Source organism: Callorhinchus milii, unplaced genomic scaffold (genome assembly GCF_018977255.1).
Source record: "Callorhinchus milii isolate IMCB2004 unplaced genomic scaffold, IMCB_Cmil_1.0 Scaffold13, whole genome shotgun sequence".
Lineage (NCBI taxonomy): Eukaryota > Metazoa > Chordata > Chondrichthyes > Chimaeriformes > Callorhinchidae > Callorhinchus > Callorhinchus milii.
Window position 1 is genome coordinate 15,052,729 of NW_024704754.1, and position 19,060 is coordinate 15,071,788.

Sequence of the window (19,060 nt, forward strand, 5' to 3'; positions counted from 1 at the left end):
GGGATGGGTTTCTCCATGTATCAGACACCTACTATTACTATACTACCACACGTGATCAGCATTGAGTCTCCTGGGAGTGAAGCCACACGGTTGAGGGCTCCTGTGCTTCAACAACAGCGGTTTGATACGATCGAGCGAACACCGTACAGACAGTAGAGTTAGCGATAGGTAACTGGCATAGACCCTTCTCCTTGTATAAAGACATGATAATCCTGTCTTTCCACTTGGCTGGGATGCAGCCACAGGCGGAATGGTGTCTGGTCCAGGTATGCACTGTTATGTAGAATCCTCACAGCGCATCGCGCTTCCTCATTGGACGGTGGTTCGACGCTGATGGTGAGGTGGTCACCATGACAGACAGGAGAGCCTTCACGTGGGATCTGAAGACAGGCAAAGAAGGGGCAAGGATTGAGACAGGGAGATCCAGAGGATCGGAGCATTATGGCTGAAAGCACGGCTGCCAATGGTGAAGCGGAGAGGTCAAAAGGATGAGCGATGGGGACAGGTAGAGGAATGGGGGATGAGTGGGTTGGAGTTGAACGGTGCAGCTGGGGAGACCTTTCCTTTCGACCGTGCCTTCGGTCACCTTCCTCCCCCTCCCCCGGCTCGGCCCTGGAATCCGTTACTGTGAAGCACTCTGAGACGCTGTCCGACGTGGAGGGCGCTCTATAAATCCAAGTTGTTGTTGACAGGAGGCAGCTAAACCGGGCATGAGGGTTTCAGCAGTGCTTGGTGTGAAATCTGGTCAAGGTGGTCAATGTGACAGAGATGGAGGAAAGTGGTCCTGGTCAGGGATCAGATGTGGGTTAGGAAGGTTTGGATTTCAAAAGCAAACTAAATACCTAAAAAAACGTAAGCTACAGAGGTATGGGGGGAGGGCAGGTAATTGGGATTGAAAGGGGTGCTCTTAAGAAAGCCAACACCTGTATACAGGGCGGAAACCAGACTGGAGGAGCTTGAGAAGGGAGAGGTGTGAGTGAAGGTGGTTAGCAACAATGCATTTCAGGACTTCAGAAATGAAGGGCAAGTTCGAAACCAGCCAGTAGTTTGCAAAGGTAGAAGGATCAATTGTGGATTGTTTGAGGAGCGACATGTTTTTTTGAGGAGGGGAGGGTTAAGGCAGAGGGTTTGAGGAAGGGCTTTCCAGACTTTGGCTGCATAGAAGCTGAAAGCTCAGGCCCTGATGATGGAGTAGACGGGACAAGGAACATGCAGAAGGCCATGGCTAGCTGAGGGAAGGGGAGGGTTGAGAAGTGGGTATGAGCAAGTTGGAAAGGCAAGGAGAGGCTGGGGCACAAAGATTTTTTTAGGTGAGTGTTAGGATCTTGAAACAGGAAACCAGTGAAGCCTGGCAAGCACTGGAGTAATGGTGCGGAGTACAGTTGAGGATATGGAGTGGAGTCCTGTAGCTGAGTGGTTAGAGCACTCGCCTCGCATGTGAGAGGACCTGGATTTGATTCCTGGGCAGGACGAAATGTTGCGCAAGTTTCCTTACTCCACACACCTCTATTTACCTCGCAATAAATAGGAACCCGGTTAGTCAATGGGCAGATCGCTTTTCTGTGGGTAACAATCCCTTCAAAAAATGTTTTGAAAAAAATAATAATTTGGTTATTCAATCCATGACTGTTTGTGGGACACTGCCGTGCACAGTCAATTCACTTTACAGTATATTCTGTAATTATATACAGTATATTCTGTAATTAAGGGGTTATTTCCCCCGAAAAAGTGACCCACCAATTAACTGAAAACCAGGTTCCTACTTACTGCTAGGTAAACTGGCGTGTGGAGTAAGGAAACGTGCCGAACGTTTCGCCCTGCCTGGGAATAAAACCCAGGTCCCCTTGTGGGCAGGGCAAGTGGTCTCACCACTGCTCTACAGGACTCCATTCCATATTTATTTGTTTGTGTGTATGTGTGCGGTGTGTATGCTATACATATAAATAATAATAATCCCTCCAAAACCAAAAACAATAATAAATTGGTCATTTTCAATCTACGACTGTTTGTGGGACATTGCTGTGCGCAATTGGCTGCCGCGTTCGCCCATAAATATACAGTCAATTCACTTTACAATGTGTTCTGTGAAGCGCTTTGGGACGTCCTCCCGACGTGAAAAGCGCTATATCAAATGCAAGGATTACTATTATTATTATTAAATGATTTGGATTCAGGTATAAAAGCTGTAGTATCAAAATTTGCAGATGACGTCAATAGATGATTAGCAGAATCTGCGGATAGATGTCAAATAAGGTGGAGAAAATGTGAAGTCATTCACTTCGGCAGGAAAACTAAAGAAGGCATTGCGACGTGGAGACCTGTAGCTCAGTGGTTAGAGCACTCGCTTTGCAAGCGAGAGACCCGAGTTCATTTCCAGGCACAGGGCGAAACCTTGGGCAAGTTTCCTTACTCCACACAGAGCCTAATAATAATAATCCCTCCAAAACCAAAAAAAATAATAAAAATTGGTCATTTTCAATCTATGACTGTTTGTGGGACATTGCTGTGCGCAATTGGCTGCCGCGTTCGCCCACAAATATAGTCAATTCACTTTACAGTGTGTTCTGTGAAACGCTTTGGGACGTCCTCCCGACGTGAAAAGCGCTATATCAAATGCAAGGATTATTATTATAAACTCTGTCACTGCTTTTTATATTTATTGGTGCTCAAACCCATGTGTAAAGGAGCGCATCTTTTGTACATCACCCGATTTTAAAAAGGTGCCGGAATCAAGGGAGCTACAAAAACACAGGTCTGGTCTTCCTTGGTTAGGGGGGAGATTATGATTGGAGTATTGTGAGCTAAGAATCAAAGTCAGTGCCTTTTACACAAGTGAGGTGAGCACAGACTGAGAGAGGGGAATCATACCGGGCTAGGCCTGAGAGGGAAATGGCAAGGTGTTGGGTTTCTGCTTCGTGATGTGAAAGCCACCATTCAAATGCAATTTGTTGTTGTTCCTGGTGAGAAATAACTCAGCATGAAATCCATGAGAGTATTGCCACCGTCATCCTGGCCACAGCTCAGATGTGCCCAATTAAATGCTATTCCAATAGTCGCAGTGACTGGAGAATGGGATGCTTGACCAGCGAGAGGAAAACACTCAAAATCCCTGACAAAAGATTAAGTGTTTGTTCTTGGTAGTTGATTTTGTAGGTGGCTCTGTTTGTGACAACTCCTGTTATAATTTAGTTTTTTTTACAATTCGGACAATGGGACATCAGTTTGTGTCAGCTCACGTGGCACATCAGCAGCCATCATCTATAAAACCCTCCGTGGGAGACGAGTGGCTTGTTTTCAAACGGGTGAAGTTGCAGTTCCCGTATAATAAATGTGAAGTCTCATCGTTGTGACCTGTTATTGCGAGGCTGCTCGCCGGCAGTCTGCGCGGAGGCTGAGCCAGATGTATGGACTTCTGTGTGAGAGTTTGCATGATTTCATCAAGGAGTCGTACGGGGACGATGTGTGGAAGCTGGTCCGGGAACGGGCTGATGTCCGGCTCCACTCCTTCGTAACCCACCAGGTAAACTTTGTCGCACTTTTCGTGGCTGTGCGTTGGCAGCTCTTTCAGCCACAATGTACTGAACACACCAGAGAAATTTTGACAGGTGTAGTCAGACATTGTCACCTTCTTGCAGTCTTTCTGGGGTAAAACAACACGTTGCGTTTATATCATGTGGACTGTTATGATTTTTAACAAAAATTCTCATTGTGAAGACTTGCTCCATCCTGATTTATTAAATGAGAAAAGTCGTGGGCTGATTGCTACCCTTAACCTCAGCTTTGTGTAAGTCCATCTGTTCACATTGCATTCAGTCTTCATTTGGAAATTGGTTTCTTACTGAGACTTCCTCCCTCTTGCCCCCCCCCCCCCCCCAACCTCTTTCGACCCCTCTTTCCTGTTCCTCCTCTCTCCCCCTCCATTTGAAAGGAAGGAGAGGAAAAAGGACTGTGAATATGGAAGGTGCCTACCGTGGAGCAGATCTTCCTCTCTCTCACCGCCCCCTGCCCCTCCCACTGTCCAGCTTCCTCTCTTGCCCCCTCCCTTTCTCCTCCCTCCCTCTCCTCACCCCTCCCTCTTGCCCCCCACACTCTCCTGTCTGTCTCTTGTCCGTCTGCCCCCCCAACTCCCCACCCACTGAGATGGGAATCTGTTGTGGAGTCTCAGTGATGTCGAATCTCTGTCTCATTTCACCAAGTCACTCAGTGTTATTGTCTAATTAACTGTCCATATGTTGAGCAGGAGCAAGCGGAAGGGATACTTGCACTACGCCATGGGACAGCTCAGGCAAATGGTGAAGCAGTTCTACCAAACCGATATCCTCGTCTCCAAACAGTCCATCCAGCGCATTCTTTGCTGCGTGTTGTACCACATTCATCTTCATAAATACATCTTTGCTAATACACCTTTCTGGTGGACCAGCCTGTTCCTTGTCCACCAAAAACAACTTACATTTGTATAGCGCTCTTCACACAGTGTAGTGTCCCAGATCACTTGACAGTGTCAGCATGAGGCCGAGCCAGGGGTGAGAGGGGAAATGACTGTAGCCACAGTCAAAGAGGAGTGACCTGAAGATGGGGAAGGAGGACCAAGGCGGAAGGAGAGAAGAAGAGTGTTCCAGAGTTTTGTGGTGGAGGAGTTTTGGATTAACTGGATTTTGTGGATAGGGGAGCTGGGGAGCCCGGCGAGGAAGGCATTTAAATAGCATTAAAGCATCCTTTGTTTCACATACCACCAACCAACCAAGTCTTCAGCCCTTCTTTGGGCCTCCACATCATATCCGCTTTGACCATCAAGTCCAATCTCGTGAATCTTTTCAGATACTCCTTCCCCCTCTTCCTCATCGTCTGTGCAAACGTTCAATCCCATATCATCAACGCCATCGTGAGAGCATCCACTATGGATCCAAAAAAAGACTAAGCAGAATATTTTCAGAATGGTGAGAAACTTAAGAACTGTGGAGGGTGTTTGCATTATTTACGGGGTGTTTAAGGTATTTACTAAGTTTTTATGGTATTTGGTAAATTTTACGGTTTTTAGGGGTGTTTATTTTCACTAATTGTGGAGTCCTGTAGCTTAATGGTTAGAGCACTTGCCTTGCAAGCGAGAGGACCTGGCTTTCATTCCTGGGCAGGGCAAAACGTTAGGCAAGATTCCTTATTCCACTCGCCTCTGTTTACCCAGCAGTAAGTAGGAACCTGGTTGTTAGTCGATTGGTGGATTGCTTTTCCGGGGGTAATAATTCCTTAAAAAAAATAATAATTTGGTCACTCAATCCATGACTGTTTGTAGGACACAGCTGTGCGCAATTGTCTGCAGTGTTTTTCCCACAAAATATACCCTCAATTCACTTTACAGAATATTCTGTGAAGCGCTTTGAGATGTCTAGAAGACACAAGGTGCTGTATCAAACGAATGATTATTATTATTAATCATTGTCTTCGTAGGTTTATAATGAAATTGTGATCCCCCGAATAGCAAGAGCTGCTAGTGGAGTGACTGGGACCCCCTACAATGAGCTGATGAATGCCTGGGGTGTTTACTTCTTGGGCTTTGTGGGGAAATATGGATATGATCAAATCTTAAAGGTAGGTGAAGTGAAATAAGAGATATAAATGAATGTGTGTTCTTCATAGTTGTCTAAATATGCCCGGTTGAACACAGGTATATGTGGATACCATGGATAGTTCATTAGTTGCAAATAAACAGTTTATGTGACAGTAGCTGTACCCATTGCAGCTACACTTGCAACCAAAGGATCCAATGTGGAATGTAGATTGACACACAGTAGGCTTTGGCTTGCAGGGTTAACAGGATCGGAATGGGATGATTCCCTGCCCCCAATGACTGGGCTGCCCTTTCAAGTCCTACCGATGAACCAGGTATCATCAGGAGTGCCCTGGAATACTGTGGACCCAGCTGGCTCAGGAACCGGGCTACCAAGACCCTCACAAAGGGCTGGCTCGATTCCATTGCCAGGCTTGTCACCTTGGAGCCAGTTCAGCTCCAAGAAGACTCTACTTATCACACCAACTGCTGCAGAATACAGAACCTGGGTTGTAATCCTGAATCAGAAAAAAATCAGAACATTCAGTGCCCTTTGCAACTCCCTTCCTGTGATGTAAAACTCACAGACTGAGAACAGAACAATTGATGAAATGATTATATTTTGCCTTAACCAATATATTGGCTAAAACCAACATCTAGCATTGGCCATGTGAGCTCCAGTTACCTATTGTCCAATTTAACATTCTGAGCTGACATCTGGAAGACATATTTGCCGGTCATTGTTTAGTTGGCAGCCAAGTACATGTTAGTGTGACTTGCATCAGTGCCATCATTAACATAATGGCCAAACAAGTAAGATGGAGCTACAATAGTATGCCTGTTTTTACTTGGATAAATTTCTTCCTGAGGAGTGTTCAACATGGGTTTACCTAGGCTCTTCTTTTTAAGGTCCAAATGTTTTCATCACTTCCAAGGACATCCCGGACTTGCTCCTAACTGCATTTGCCCTCATTGTGATGTCTTTCCAAGCTATTTTTCGTTTTGTCAGATTTGCCAATGTGGCCTAATGCTCCCAAAGAGATATCCTATATTAAAACCTCCCCATATCTGCTGCTCCGGGAGGTCTCTCTGACCACTTTGTTCTATTCTGTGTCCTGGACATCGGATAGAGCATTGGAATTGGTCTCTACAGAACCCAGGTGTGTCTCATTCACTGCCTTGCTCTCTGCCCGGCCGCAGGTGTGTCTCATTCCCAGGTACTTGGCTGCCAACTGTCTCACTCTCTCCCAGGTATTGGGCCGTCACGTGCGTGACTTTGTGAATGGACTGGACAACCTGCACGAATATCTGCGGTTCAGCTACCCCAAGGTGCAGCCCCCAACATTTTTCTGCCAGGAAGAGTCTGCTACTGGTGTCACCCTTCACTACAGGTATCCCAGGGAGAGGCAAAGTGAGGGAGGGAAGAAGGGATGCGATGTTCTGGTAGCTGGATGACAGTTTGTAATTACGGCAATGTGTTGGATTTGAGGAATCTGTTGTGGAGTCTGAGTGATGTCGAATCTCTGTCTCATTTCACCAAGTCACTCAGTGTTATTTGTCTAATTAACTGTCCATATGTTGAGCAGGAGCAAGCGGAAGGGATACTTGCACTACGCCATGGGACAGCTCAGGCAAATGGGGAAGCAGTTCTACCAAACCGATATCCTCGTGGAAGTATTGTCTGAGCAGTTGGTTGGCGATTACTCTCACGTTACCATGAGGTATGGGACAGATGTTGAGATAGGCACTATAAACTAATAGAATCTCACCCTCAGAACACACATAGACACCAGGAGTTGGAGACACACTATAATTTAACCAACTTCCTTTCCATTAATACCTTAAGTCTATTTTTTTTTTTGCAAGGCTATTTTGTGGCAGCTTATTTCAAACCGTCTGAAAATCCATGTGCCACTGAAGCCCTGGTTACCTGGACTAATCGAGGGGGAGATCTAGTCCATCAAAATGTATTATCCGTCTGCTAATCTTAATCCCAATCCCTAAAATAAATCTTTGTTGACATTTAAATGAATAAAAATTAATTTTAAATAAATAAAAATGACATACCCCCCACAATTAACAAGAGTTCTGCACTCACCACGTTGTCAAGCTGTAGCAATACGTGGGCTGGCAGGAGTTTGAAAATGTAGGGTGCAGTTTAGGAGTCCTATGGTGTAGTGGTTAGCCCGCTCGAATCGGGTTTGATTCCCAGGCGGGGAAAAACCTTAGGCAAGTTTCCTTACTCCACACGCCTCAGTTTACCCAGCAGTAAGTAGGAACCTAGTTTAAGTCGATTGGCAGATCGCTTTCTGGGTATAATAAACCCTCCAGAAAATAATAATAATTTGGTCACTCAATCCACGACTGTTTGTGGGACCCTGCTGTGCACAATTGACTGCTGCGTTTTGCTCACAAAATACTTTACAGTATTTTCTATGAAGCACTTTCATTTCCTTGGTCTCAACAACAAGATAAGGTGCTATATCAAATGCAAGATTTCGTATTATTTTGAATCATGGGATTTTGTTCAGCTAATTCTGGAAACGTGGGGTCTAGATGGCTGAGGGTTTACTGTATACCACATCTACAGCATGACCTCCATCTATTCTGGGTGAATAAGGATGTTTGAACAATTGTAGTCAGAACATGTACTATTTCCACTTGGCTTCTCCAGCATTCTCAGATATGTGTCATCAGGCCCTGGTGACTTGCCCTCTTTGAATTCCATCAATTTTGTTTAACATCACTTCCTTTTCTATAGTTATTCCTTCTAATTGTTGTACAGCCTCCTCTTATACACTCAATGTCTTACTGCAATGCTCTTCTGTGAAAACCTATAGAGGTGCAAGTTGTTGTTGTAGGCAGAGGTTGTTATTCAGCTCCCACCTCCAAAATATCTGTGCACTATTGACCTGTTGGTATGATAGAAATGTCCTTGTAAAAGTACTGTAGAAATGTTTGTGTGATCGCATTGTAATTTGTTGTGATGAAAAATCTGATCTTGCAATTGAAAAGTGAGATATTGTTTTTCTGCTATTAGTGTCACATAACGACCATTCATCTTAATATTTAAGATCATACAGAATTTTTGATTTTTTTTAAATTCGGTGCTAATTTGGGAGCCAGGTCTTTTTAACAATTTCAGAAACTGAGTTCATTCCAAATTAATACTGAGTTTAACAATTTTCCATCATTTTGCAAAATCTTAAAAACTTAAGGCAATTTTGTCATTTTAGGCCTCATGTCCCTAAAATGATATCACTTAATTTATGACATCTTTCTCTGTAGTTCCTGCTTGTTTAATATCGTATTCTACAGTTAAAGATTATAATGATAATAATATCCTTGCATTTGATATCGCACTTTATCACATCGTCAAGACATGTCAAAGTGCTTAACAGGATTTACTGCAAACTGTAGTGTGAATACCTACACTATTTGTAGGTCAATAAGGCAGCCAATTTGCGCACGGCATTGTCCCACAAACAGCCATGAATGAAATTAAATGAAGCAGTGCTATGGAATCTTTAACGTCCACCTGAACAGGCAGATTTGAACCTTGGTTTAATGTCTCATCCAAAAATTGGCAGCACTGCATTGTTGTGGCAAACCCAATAAATGTTCTTGATTGAATTCATTTAAGGCCATGGACTATCGCAGCTTGATAGCTACTGGAAACACTTCTTGATGGCTCCACTGGCCACTTCCAGCTGGGGGGGGGGGGCATGGTTTGGCCACCCCTGGCGTAGCCTGAGTTCACAGTCCTGCCATAGTGCTTTGAATCTACAAACCTTCGGGCTCAGAAGTGAGAGTGCTGCCATCTGAGCTAGGATGACACCTTACTTAGTCATACTGATACACGATTTCAAGTGACAGGTACAAGAAATACAAACTTAGATATCAGGAATGAAGGACAGACACCAGCTTAATGCTGAGTCGGTGTGAGATGTTGTTCAATGGCCATATCTGGTTGCCTTGTTTGTAGACTATCCTTTTGCCTTGCTGTATAGGTTGAACTTTGATAACTCTGCATATCGCTACATTCAGAAGGAGGACACAGAGCGACAGGAGATCCTGCCAATCACCAGTGACTTCTTCTTTGATGTTTTTCCCTTTAACATTGTCTTCAGACAGGTCAGTCCAATTGCTGCTCAGGCTATACACACTACAGTGTTTACAATAGCAACACCAGATGTCCTGCCATCCTATCCTTGTGCCATGTACTGTTATTGTCCTTGCTGCTATTGTTTTTGATGCTGAAATCAGATAATGTGATCACTAAGATTAGTATCAGTATAATTAATCACTGCACTACTTTTATTATCAGTATTATCAATTTGTAACCAATGCACTGGTATTAGTAGCACTGTTATTATATTATCAGTGTAATCAGTGTGTACCCAACGTATTACTGTATTAATGAGTGTATTAATATTATTATCTAATCAGTGCACTGATAGAACCATAGAAATTTAGAGCAGAGAAGCAGGCCATTTGACTCATCGTGTCCAGCGCCTTGGGATGACCTCCCGACGTGAGAGGTGCTGTACAAATGTAATTTTTGTTGTTTGTTTGTTGTGCTAGCTGTTTTAAGAGCAGCTCTTTCAGTTCCATTTACCAGCCCATTCCCCATTTGAAAAGGATAAAGTTGGAGGGTTATGGGGAAAGAGCGGGGGAGTGCAACTGATTGGGTTGCTCTTTCAAAGAGCTGGCACAGGCATGATGGGCGGAAAACCTCCTTCTGTTCTGTAATATTCTATGATTCCCCTGTGGATTACCCATTTTTAGGTATTTATCTAGTTCCCTTTTCAAAGCTGATATTGACATCTCTTTTGAACATATACCATCTTGTTTGGCTCACCAGTTCCGTGTTGCTTCCAACTCTAACTCAACTGAGCCACTGTAGTGTATAACCCCGGCATCCTTCTTGACTCCTAGTTCTGTTTCAAACTGTACAACCATCCTTGACCAAAAACACTTTTTCCATCTCCAGAACATTACCTGCTTGAATCCCTAACTGTAACTTAGCCAATGTTCTTCTCTTCAGCCTCCCAAGCTCCCCTCTTCACAAGTTTCAGATCACCCAAAATAGTACCTCTCCCACACTAGACTCCACACCCATTATCTCCAACCATGCCAGACTCCACTGGCTCTCAGTACTCCACTAACTATAGGTACTCCAGTGGATCAATTTGAATATCCTAGAACATCAAGGTGGCTGGCAGGTCACAGGCTGTCCTGTAAAGGTCCTTCCACCACGCTGAAGGTAGACATCCATTCGCTGATGAGGAAACTTGGGGGTACAGCTACTGTAAGGCATTGCCTGGAGTCCAGGTTCTTTAACATGTGTTAATATATCTAGGATTTGGAATGCACCTTGATTGGTAAGTAGATATGTAAGTGGCTTCAATGAGTAGAGATGTGTGTCCGAACTGTGGGTAGGAAGATGGTGGCAATGCTCTTATACATTTCATGCTGAGGTGCACTGCTCACCAGGATGTTTGTAGGGAATTCCTGGTACCTGCTATCACCTAGTGAGGGCTCAAATCCATGCTTGTCAGATGTCAAGTGAACAACTAGTGACTGTCCTCCTTATGGGGTGGGTGAAGGGGTGGGGTGGGTAAGCAGGGGTTGAATTGGCTCCATGATGATGTGTTTGCATTATTATTGTTATAATCATAATCAAGTCAACCCTCTGTGGTGGTCTCAGCTGTGTACAATCTTTAATATTGTCAGTGTGATAAGTACACTAATATTATTCTCTTCTCTGTAATGATTTGCAGGACATGGTCGTTCACAACGTTGGCTCAGGGTTGGGAACAGTGTTCCCAGATGTGGATGGGAAGAAGATTAATGATGCTTTTTTGCTGGCAAGACCTTTGGTAGAATTTACTTGGAATATGGTAAGCACCTAACTCTGCATACACCAGAATTCCCCCAAAAGGAGAATAGTCTTGTGCTCAAATTTAATGCTGCATTCACCTACCAAAAAAAATCCCTACACTTTACAGTGAATTCTGTTAGAGGCTTTGAAACATCCTCTACCGTGATACATCCTCCCAATGTTACATCAAATGCAAGAATTATTATTATTATTTGTGATTATTATTATTATAGAGTCCAGAACATCACCAGCTTTCATACACTATCATATCATAAACACAGATCAATACTTTAGGATTCTCTGAGAGACTAGAACAAGTGGATATAGGTTTAGAGTTATAAAGGGCAATTTCAGGACATATAGCAGGAAATTTGCTCTTCTCAGAGGGTAATCAGTGACTGGAAAAGGTCCCAGGAAGGGTAGTGGTGGTCAGGACACTGGACTAATTTAAAAACACTTTGACACTGTTAGGAGGAGGTTGGAAGGGTATTTTGGAGGGATGAGATTGAATGGACTTCATCCAAACCAATCTTGTGATATTATGAAAATATACCTCTACACTTTATTGTAAAATGTTTGAAGGTCTTTGAGATTGTCCTCCTGACGTTAAAGTCACTATATAAAATGTAGGGATTGTTTAGCATTAAATGGTTTAACGAAGGGGCATAGGGGAACGGACTGCCGCCATGTGTGGAGGGCGCTATATAAATGCAAGTTGTTGTTTATCCTGAAACTGCCATTCCCGTCCTGATCACTCAGACCAGAAGAGCAGTAAGTGTAATGACTGATTGTTACTGAACAAGATGGTGAGACCAGACTGTATATCACAAGTAATTCCAGCTCATGAAGGCAATTTTGAAATATTCACAAATGAGTTTACCCGAGTGTTCAGAAATGTGAGAGGTGAGATTAAAGTTCAGCAATGATCCATTAATTAAACTTCTTGTCCTTTTAGATCATTTCACATCCCAACAATCTGTTTGAAATCATGTCAAAGGAACCAGTGAAGAGAGAACGGAATTTACACAACAGAATCCAGAGTAAGAGTGCAGGTCACAATTATTGAGTCTGTCACCTCCTTGAGGGAGCCTTAAAGCAGAAACTGTGTGTGTATGTGTCTGTGTGGTGTCAGTGCTGTGTTTCTCTGCGTGCATCAATGTGATTGAGTTTTAGTGTCAGTATTTGCTTTTGTCGGTGTGCATGTATGTGTGTCACTATGTGTATGAGTGCATCGGTGTGTCACTGTGTTTCGGTGTCCACTCTATCCCTATACCCCTTCAAATCCTTTTTCTTTGATAAAGACATACATCTGTCTGATTCCCTCTTGAAATCCCCTATAGACTCGGTTTCTAATACAGTAACGGCTCCCCTACCAGTGGAAATAACTTCTTTCTATTGTAATCCCCTCAGAATTATGTGCGCCTCCATAAACTTCCCTCTCAAATAATAAGTAACAATTTACTACTGCCCATTCTGAGTTCAGAATAACAACAATTTGATTTATATAACGCCCTTCACGTGGGGTACTGTCTCAGAGCCATTTCACCAAGACTAACCAAATAGTGAAAGGAAATCAAAAGGGAGAATTGTACCGTGGGTGATTAATAGGTGTGCACACACTAGCTGCAGTTGTTCTACGAAGTCAGCAATAGTAGTTGGACAGGTTGAGGGTCCATTCTCCAGTTGTCTGTCTAGCAGCAGTGGGTAAGTGTGCATGCATTCTGTGTAGAAAATTAACATTTCTATTTTACATCCTCATGTAGTCTAACCTGATAATTCAATACAGTGTTGGGCTGTGTTGCATTGGCAGTGGTGCCATCCTTTGGCTGAGACGTTAAATCGAGGTCCAATCTGCCTGTTCAGGTGGACATTAAAGATCTAAAGGCACTACTTGAAAAGCGAAGGGAGTTTCCCCTGGTGTCCTGCCCAACAATCCTGCAAATAAAATTGGTCATTCAATTCATGACTGTGCGTGTGACAATGCTGTGTGCAATTCGACTGCCATGTTCGGCTACAAATGTACAAATGACTCTACAGTAAATCCTGTGAAGAGTTGTGGGACAGCCTCCCAGTGTGAAAGGGGCTATTATCAAACACAAGGATTATTATTGTCATCTTAAACATTTGTTTAAATTAGGGTATTTCCTGTTTTAAAAAAAACCCACAAAATGTAAAAAAATAATGCATGAAGCTCCCACCAGTCCGAGAAGATAAGGAACACTGAATAGATTTTTCCATTTCGGAAACTGGCCATTCAGGCAACTGGAGAGCACTGATCCATCTTATAGAGGAGTTAACTGTGATGCCCCACACCGCTCGTTAGCTGGTCACATAGTGCTGTATTGGACAAATCTAGTCTGACCCAACAGGTCTAGCAGAGATCCAATGTGTGCGTGTTAGTCCGTGTTTGTTACTATGTGTATGAATGTGTGAGTATGAGTATATGTCACTTTGTGTGTGTCTTCAGGGTTTGTCACTGCGAATGTCTCAGTGTATGTTACTGGTGTGTGGCGTGTGTGAGTTTATGTGTTGGATCCCCTCTCACATTACCCTCGATGTTGCTGCTCAGACACAGACTACGAGAGCACTAATCGAACTGCCGACGTCAATGTGGAGCTCATGGCATTTCAATCCATTGTAGATGATGATCACAAAGGTATGAGATTTTGCACTGTCTCTTCTGAGTCTCCTGTATGACTGTTCTGTCTCCTCTGCAGTGCCTGATCTGTTTCTGACTGTGTACTAATTCTTTATCTGCTCTTTGTGCTGTATCTATTCCGCGTCTCATATGTTCCTGCTCTGTTTCCTCCATGTCTGCTCTAATTCTGCTCTACCTGCACAGTGTCTGTGTCTACTTTGCTTGTCAACACTGTGTCTGTTCTTTCAATGCTCTATATCTGTTCCATATCGCCTGTGTCTTTACATTGTGGGACATGTGTTTTTCACATCTGCTCTGTCCACCTGAAGGTCGAAATCGAGCCAGCCTACTGTGGTGGTTTTGGTAATGTGGTTCCTGAGGCAGGCGGGTTCACAGTATTCCAGTCGCAGATAGACCAGTCATTGGGGGCAAGAATCATCTCACTCAGCTCCCATTAACCCTGCAAGCCAAAGCCTTAACGGGTAGGATGGTCCTAGCTGAACAAGCAGCGGGAAAGCTTGCCAGACAGTGATATCAATGGCAACTATGTAGTTTTAGCTGGTTAGACTCCCAACAGTTACTCAATGCACACTCTGGTGTGCCCAAGCCTTGGCTCATACAAACCTGCCCCTAATACTTTCCCAATTAGATAAGCTGGATGAGTACCTCCAGGGAGAGAGTGTGCATTTCATTCCAACAATCTAGCTCTGGGATTTCCATGTGTAAGTGGGATGCATGGAAATCTCAGCTTGGTTTGGCTACTCCATCATCTTCTATCACTTTTCCTTCACAGTGCACCTTTGTGACACTGTGCTTTCATGGTTTCATCTATATTTTGTCCCTTGGTGAAGTATTCTATAAGTGTCAGAATGTGGCTCAAGGACTTATTTGTGGCAGATGGAAACTGTGCAAATGGAATGGAAAGTTGGGGGGACGGCACCCGATGCCTGAAACTGAAGGGACAGATGAGATACATGCCAGAGTGGGAGTCAATCATTTTCCTGGGAACTCCAGTGTAAGTACACATAATTGTGTGTGTGTGTGTGTGTTGGAGGGGGGGGGGGGGGAGAGGGGGAGGTTCCTATTGGCAAGTTTAAGGGGTGGGCTTCTAGAAGCAAATGATCAGGGGGTAGGATCCAACAACCAGATTCTCATGGGAAGCCTTTTCAAGGGTGGCAGTTTTTTAAGGACAAGTTCATGGTGCCAGGATCACAGAAGCATGGTCCAGTGAAATGTTCCCAGCAAGACCTTCCCAATGGTACTTGGGGACAGGTTCTCAAATGCTGGTTCCAAACAGCAGATCTCTAGAACCAGGTTCTCAGGAGTATGTTCCACTGGGAATATGTCTGGGTGAGGGTGGTGCTTGCAGCCATGATTCATCCAGTGAAGTCACTTTTAGGAACTTAAAGAAACATTCACAAATAGATCAAAATAACCTAGCACCAAATAAATAAAAGCAAAACAACAGTCTACAGAAGCATATAATAATAATAATAATCTTGCATTTAATATAGTACCTTATCACGTCTTAGAGACATCTATAAGTGCTTCATAGAATGTACTGTAAAGTGAATTGACTGTATTTTGTAGGCGAAATGCGGCAGATAATTGCGCATAGGCAGTGACCCATTGTTTTTAAAAAAAAGTATTTTAACATGCAGTCCGCCATATACAGAGTTACAACTTCTGTCTCTCGCTCAACTCAGGGCTCTCCCATTCCATCTGATTCACACTTGTGTTTACGGTGCTTGGGTGTTCATTTAACATTATTGTGTTGTAGGATGGAGAGCCTTGGAGCAATGTTTAAGACGGGTTTGTACATCAATGACCTTAGTATGCACGACTCCAGCCGTGACCTGGTGCTGGCTGGTACCCAGCAATCTGAGGAGCTAAAACGAGCACTAATCCAGGTAAATGCATTGCCCTCAATAACATTAACAACAACAATATTGTTTCCCCCATAAAATACAGTCAATCTACTTTACAATATCCTATGAAAAGCTTTGACACGTCTCTGTGACATGATAAGGCGCTATATCCAATGCAAGGGTTATTATTGTTATTAACAACAAACTGCATAGCGCCTTTCACGTTGGGAGGACGTCACAAGGCACTGGACAGTCACGAGTTTGAATCCAAGCTGGGGGTTGGAATCAAGAGGGTTGAAGGGTAGAGGGGGTGGGAGGGTGGCCAAAGAGGAAGTGGTCAAAGAGGAAGGTCTTGAGATGGGCTTTAAAAGAGGCAATGGAGGGAGCGAGGCCGAGGGATTCCAGGATGGAATTCCAGAGGGTCGTTGCTTCTGCTATAATTTTGCGCAATTGGCTGCCACGTTTCACCCACAAAATATACATATAATTCACTTTACAATATATTCTGGAGTCCTGTAGCTCAGTGGTTAGAGCATTCGCCTTGCAAGCAAGACACCTGGGTTCAATTCCAGGCAGAGGGCGAAACCTCGGGCAAGTTTCCTTACTCCACACACCTAATAATAATCCCTCCAAAACAAAACAATAATAAATTGTTCATTTTCAATCCACGACTGTTTGTGGGACATTGCTGTGCACAATTGGCTGCCGCGTTTCGCCCACAAATATACGGTCAATTCACTTTACAGTCTATTCTGTGAAGCGCTTTGAGACGTCTCGATGAAATGATAAGGCGCTATATCAAATGCAAGGATTATTATTATTGCACATACATTCCCTCTTACACATGCATACTCCTTCCCATGCACAAACATATTTTCACCCTTATAACACTTCCCCTTTGTATACACACACACACTCCCCACGCACATAGACCCCACGTACTCCCCACACACACAAACATCCACACTCTCCCACCACCACCCCCACCTATGCACACACATATACCGCCCCACGCACAACACACATACTGAGCCCCACACACACATGCACACACTCCCCACACATATACAAATGCAAAGATAGTCATGTATTTGACCTGTTTTCACACCTTGTCTTTACACATAATTAGGAGCAGAAGAAGTCCAGCAAGTTGGAGGAGAGCATGAAGATGCTAGATTACGAGATGAAGAAGACAGATGATCTTTTGTATCGGATGATTCCAAAGCCAGTGGCTAAGAGCCTGAGAAAAGGAGAGCCTTCTGTCAACACCTGTGAGGTACATTTAACCCAGTATCACATCCCCATCTTTAGTCTTCTTATTCTCATTTCTAAGTCTTCCTTGTCCATAGCATCCTAGTCCCACCCCCAGTCTTCTATCCACATTTTCAGCATACCTGGCCCCCAGTATAATCTATCCCAGGTCCAGTGTACCTGTTGACAAGATGGACGTTTTCCTGCTTGGCTCCAATCAATGCCTTCTCATCAATCTACCAAATGCGCATTGCACCTCACAAGACCAGAGCAGAACCTCTGTATCTTGTTAAATTGTCCTTTAAACCCTACATATATGTTCTTACCCATTCAGCTTACCCCCACCTCCTCTATCTCTATCTCTTCCCTCGGACTGTCAAGTCCCTTATCCATGCTTTCATCATGTCCAGACTATGCCAAACGACTAATCTCCAAGCTACTCGACATAAGGTCAGTGTAAACCAAAGCCACCGCTCTCTGGTACCACTTAGCCTTTTTAACCCCAAATCCATCTTACTGCTTGGTCCTGGATGTCACAAATGGACCAAAGAAAACACCTTTGCTGCATGCTCAGGATCTCAGAAGCATGAAGGAAAACTATTTGGACTTACTCAGGTTTACTTGTATTGGGACCTTGCTATCTTTGAAGAGAGATGAGAATGACCAAAGTGCCCTCACCCCTTCTCAGCATAATTTCTGACACTGCAGGACAAGGTCCAGGCAAAAGCCAGTGTCCACCGCAACCCTAGATACAATTAAAAATTTACAATTGGGACTGATGTCTCTTGTATCTTCTAATTAGTCTGACTCAATCGTTAGCACTCTCACCTCTGAGTCGAAGGTTGTGGATCCAAGCCCCGCATTGGAATATTGAACTAATTTAGACTTGGCTGACAACAATTCAATGCATATCTCACGTTTCCAGCACCACTCTGTCCCATATTTCACACTTCCCATAGGAGGATAAAGCACAGATACACTAAGATTATACTGGATATGAAACAATATACATATGAAAAAGGTTAGATAAATTGGAACCTTTTCCACAATCTTCTGATTCCGATGTGAGATGCATCAAACTGAGCCTGATAACAAAGAGCTTGACAGATGGGGGGAAAAACACAGCAGTCGAAATGCAAATATTGAATATAACTGGTACTAGGAGTGAGGGATATAGGGCTGAAAAATTCCTGGGAGTGAGGAATATGGGTCAAAGGCAGCACAGGAAATATAGGATATCATCATCACAGGGAGCATGGAATATGGGACAGAGCCAGCACAGTGAGAGTGGAGAGCGTTTCCAGTTGATGTTTTCTTCCTGTAATTTCTGTTTTGCACAGGTTTTCCCAGATGTGACTCTCCTTTTCAGTGATGTGGTGGGATTTACTCGGATCTGCAGCCATATAACCCCGATGCAGGTGGTGTCCATGTTGAACACCATGTATACAGTATTCGACACACTTAGTGAGAAGCACCAAGTCTTTAAGGTGGGTGTTTAGATGTACATGTGTCGCAAATTGCATACAATCCAGTATTTAGGGAATGTGTATGGGTCAGCACAGAGTGACCATGGGATGTCCACAGATTGTGAATGGGATGTACAGGGAGGAGGAAAGAATAGTGGTGGGAAGGTACATCATTGTTTGTGAGGCTCATACCCACAGTGCAAATTAGAGAGGAGGCAGTCACTGTTTCTCTAACAGTGCACAGGATGCAGTCAAATGGCTTAATGAAGTTCCAGCCTGAGACCTCTGTCTTACAGTTTTGCCCACAAAATACACAGTCAGTTCACTTTACAGTATATTCTGTGAAGCGCTTTGAGACGTCTCGAAGACGCGATAAGGTGCTAATGCAAATGCACGGATTATTATTAG

The 19,060-nt window shown here is 43.8% G+C and overlaps 1 protein-coding gene across 1 annotated transcript; it reads left to right on the plus strand.

The window, feature by feature from the left end:
* Positions 1–203: 203 nt before the first annotated feature.
* Positions 204–18,685, plus strand: LOC103177390 (soluble guanylate cyclase 88E-like). The gene is made up of 16 exons (XM_042340083.1): positions 204–266; positions 3,380–3,520; positions 3,636–3,784; positions 4,241–4,363; positions 4,819–4,882; positions 5,446–5,586; positions 6,797–6,936; positions 7,132–7,266; positions 9,556–9,679; positions 11,329–11,448; positions 12,385–12,469; positions 13,999–14,085; positions 14,965–15,082; positions 15,848–15,977; positions 17,065–17,211; positions 18,527–18,685. The coding sequence occupies exons 1-16, from the start codon at positions 204–206 to the stop codon at positions 18,683–18,685; spliced, it is 1,926 nt and encodes a 641-aa protein (XP_042196017.1).
* The last annotated feature ends 375 nt before the right edge of the window (positions 18,686–19,060 follow it).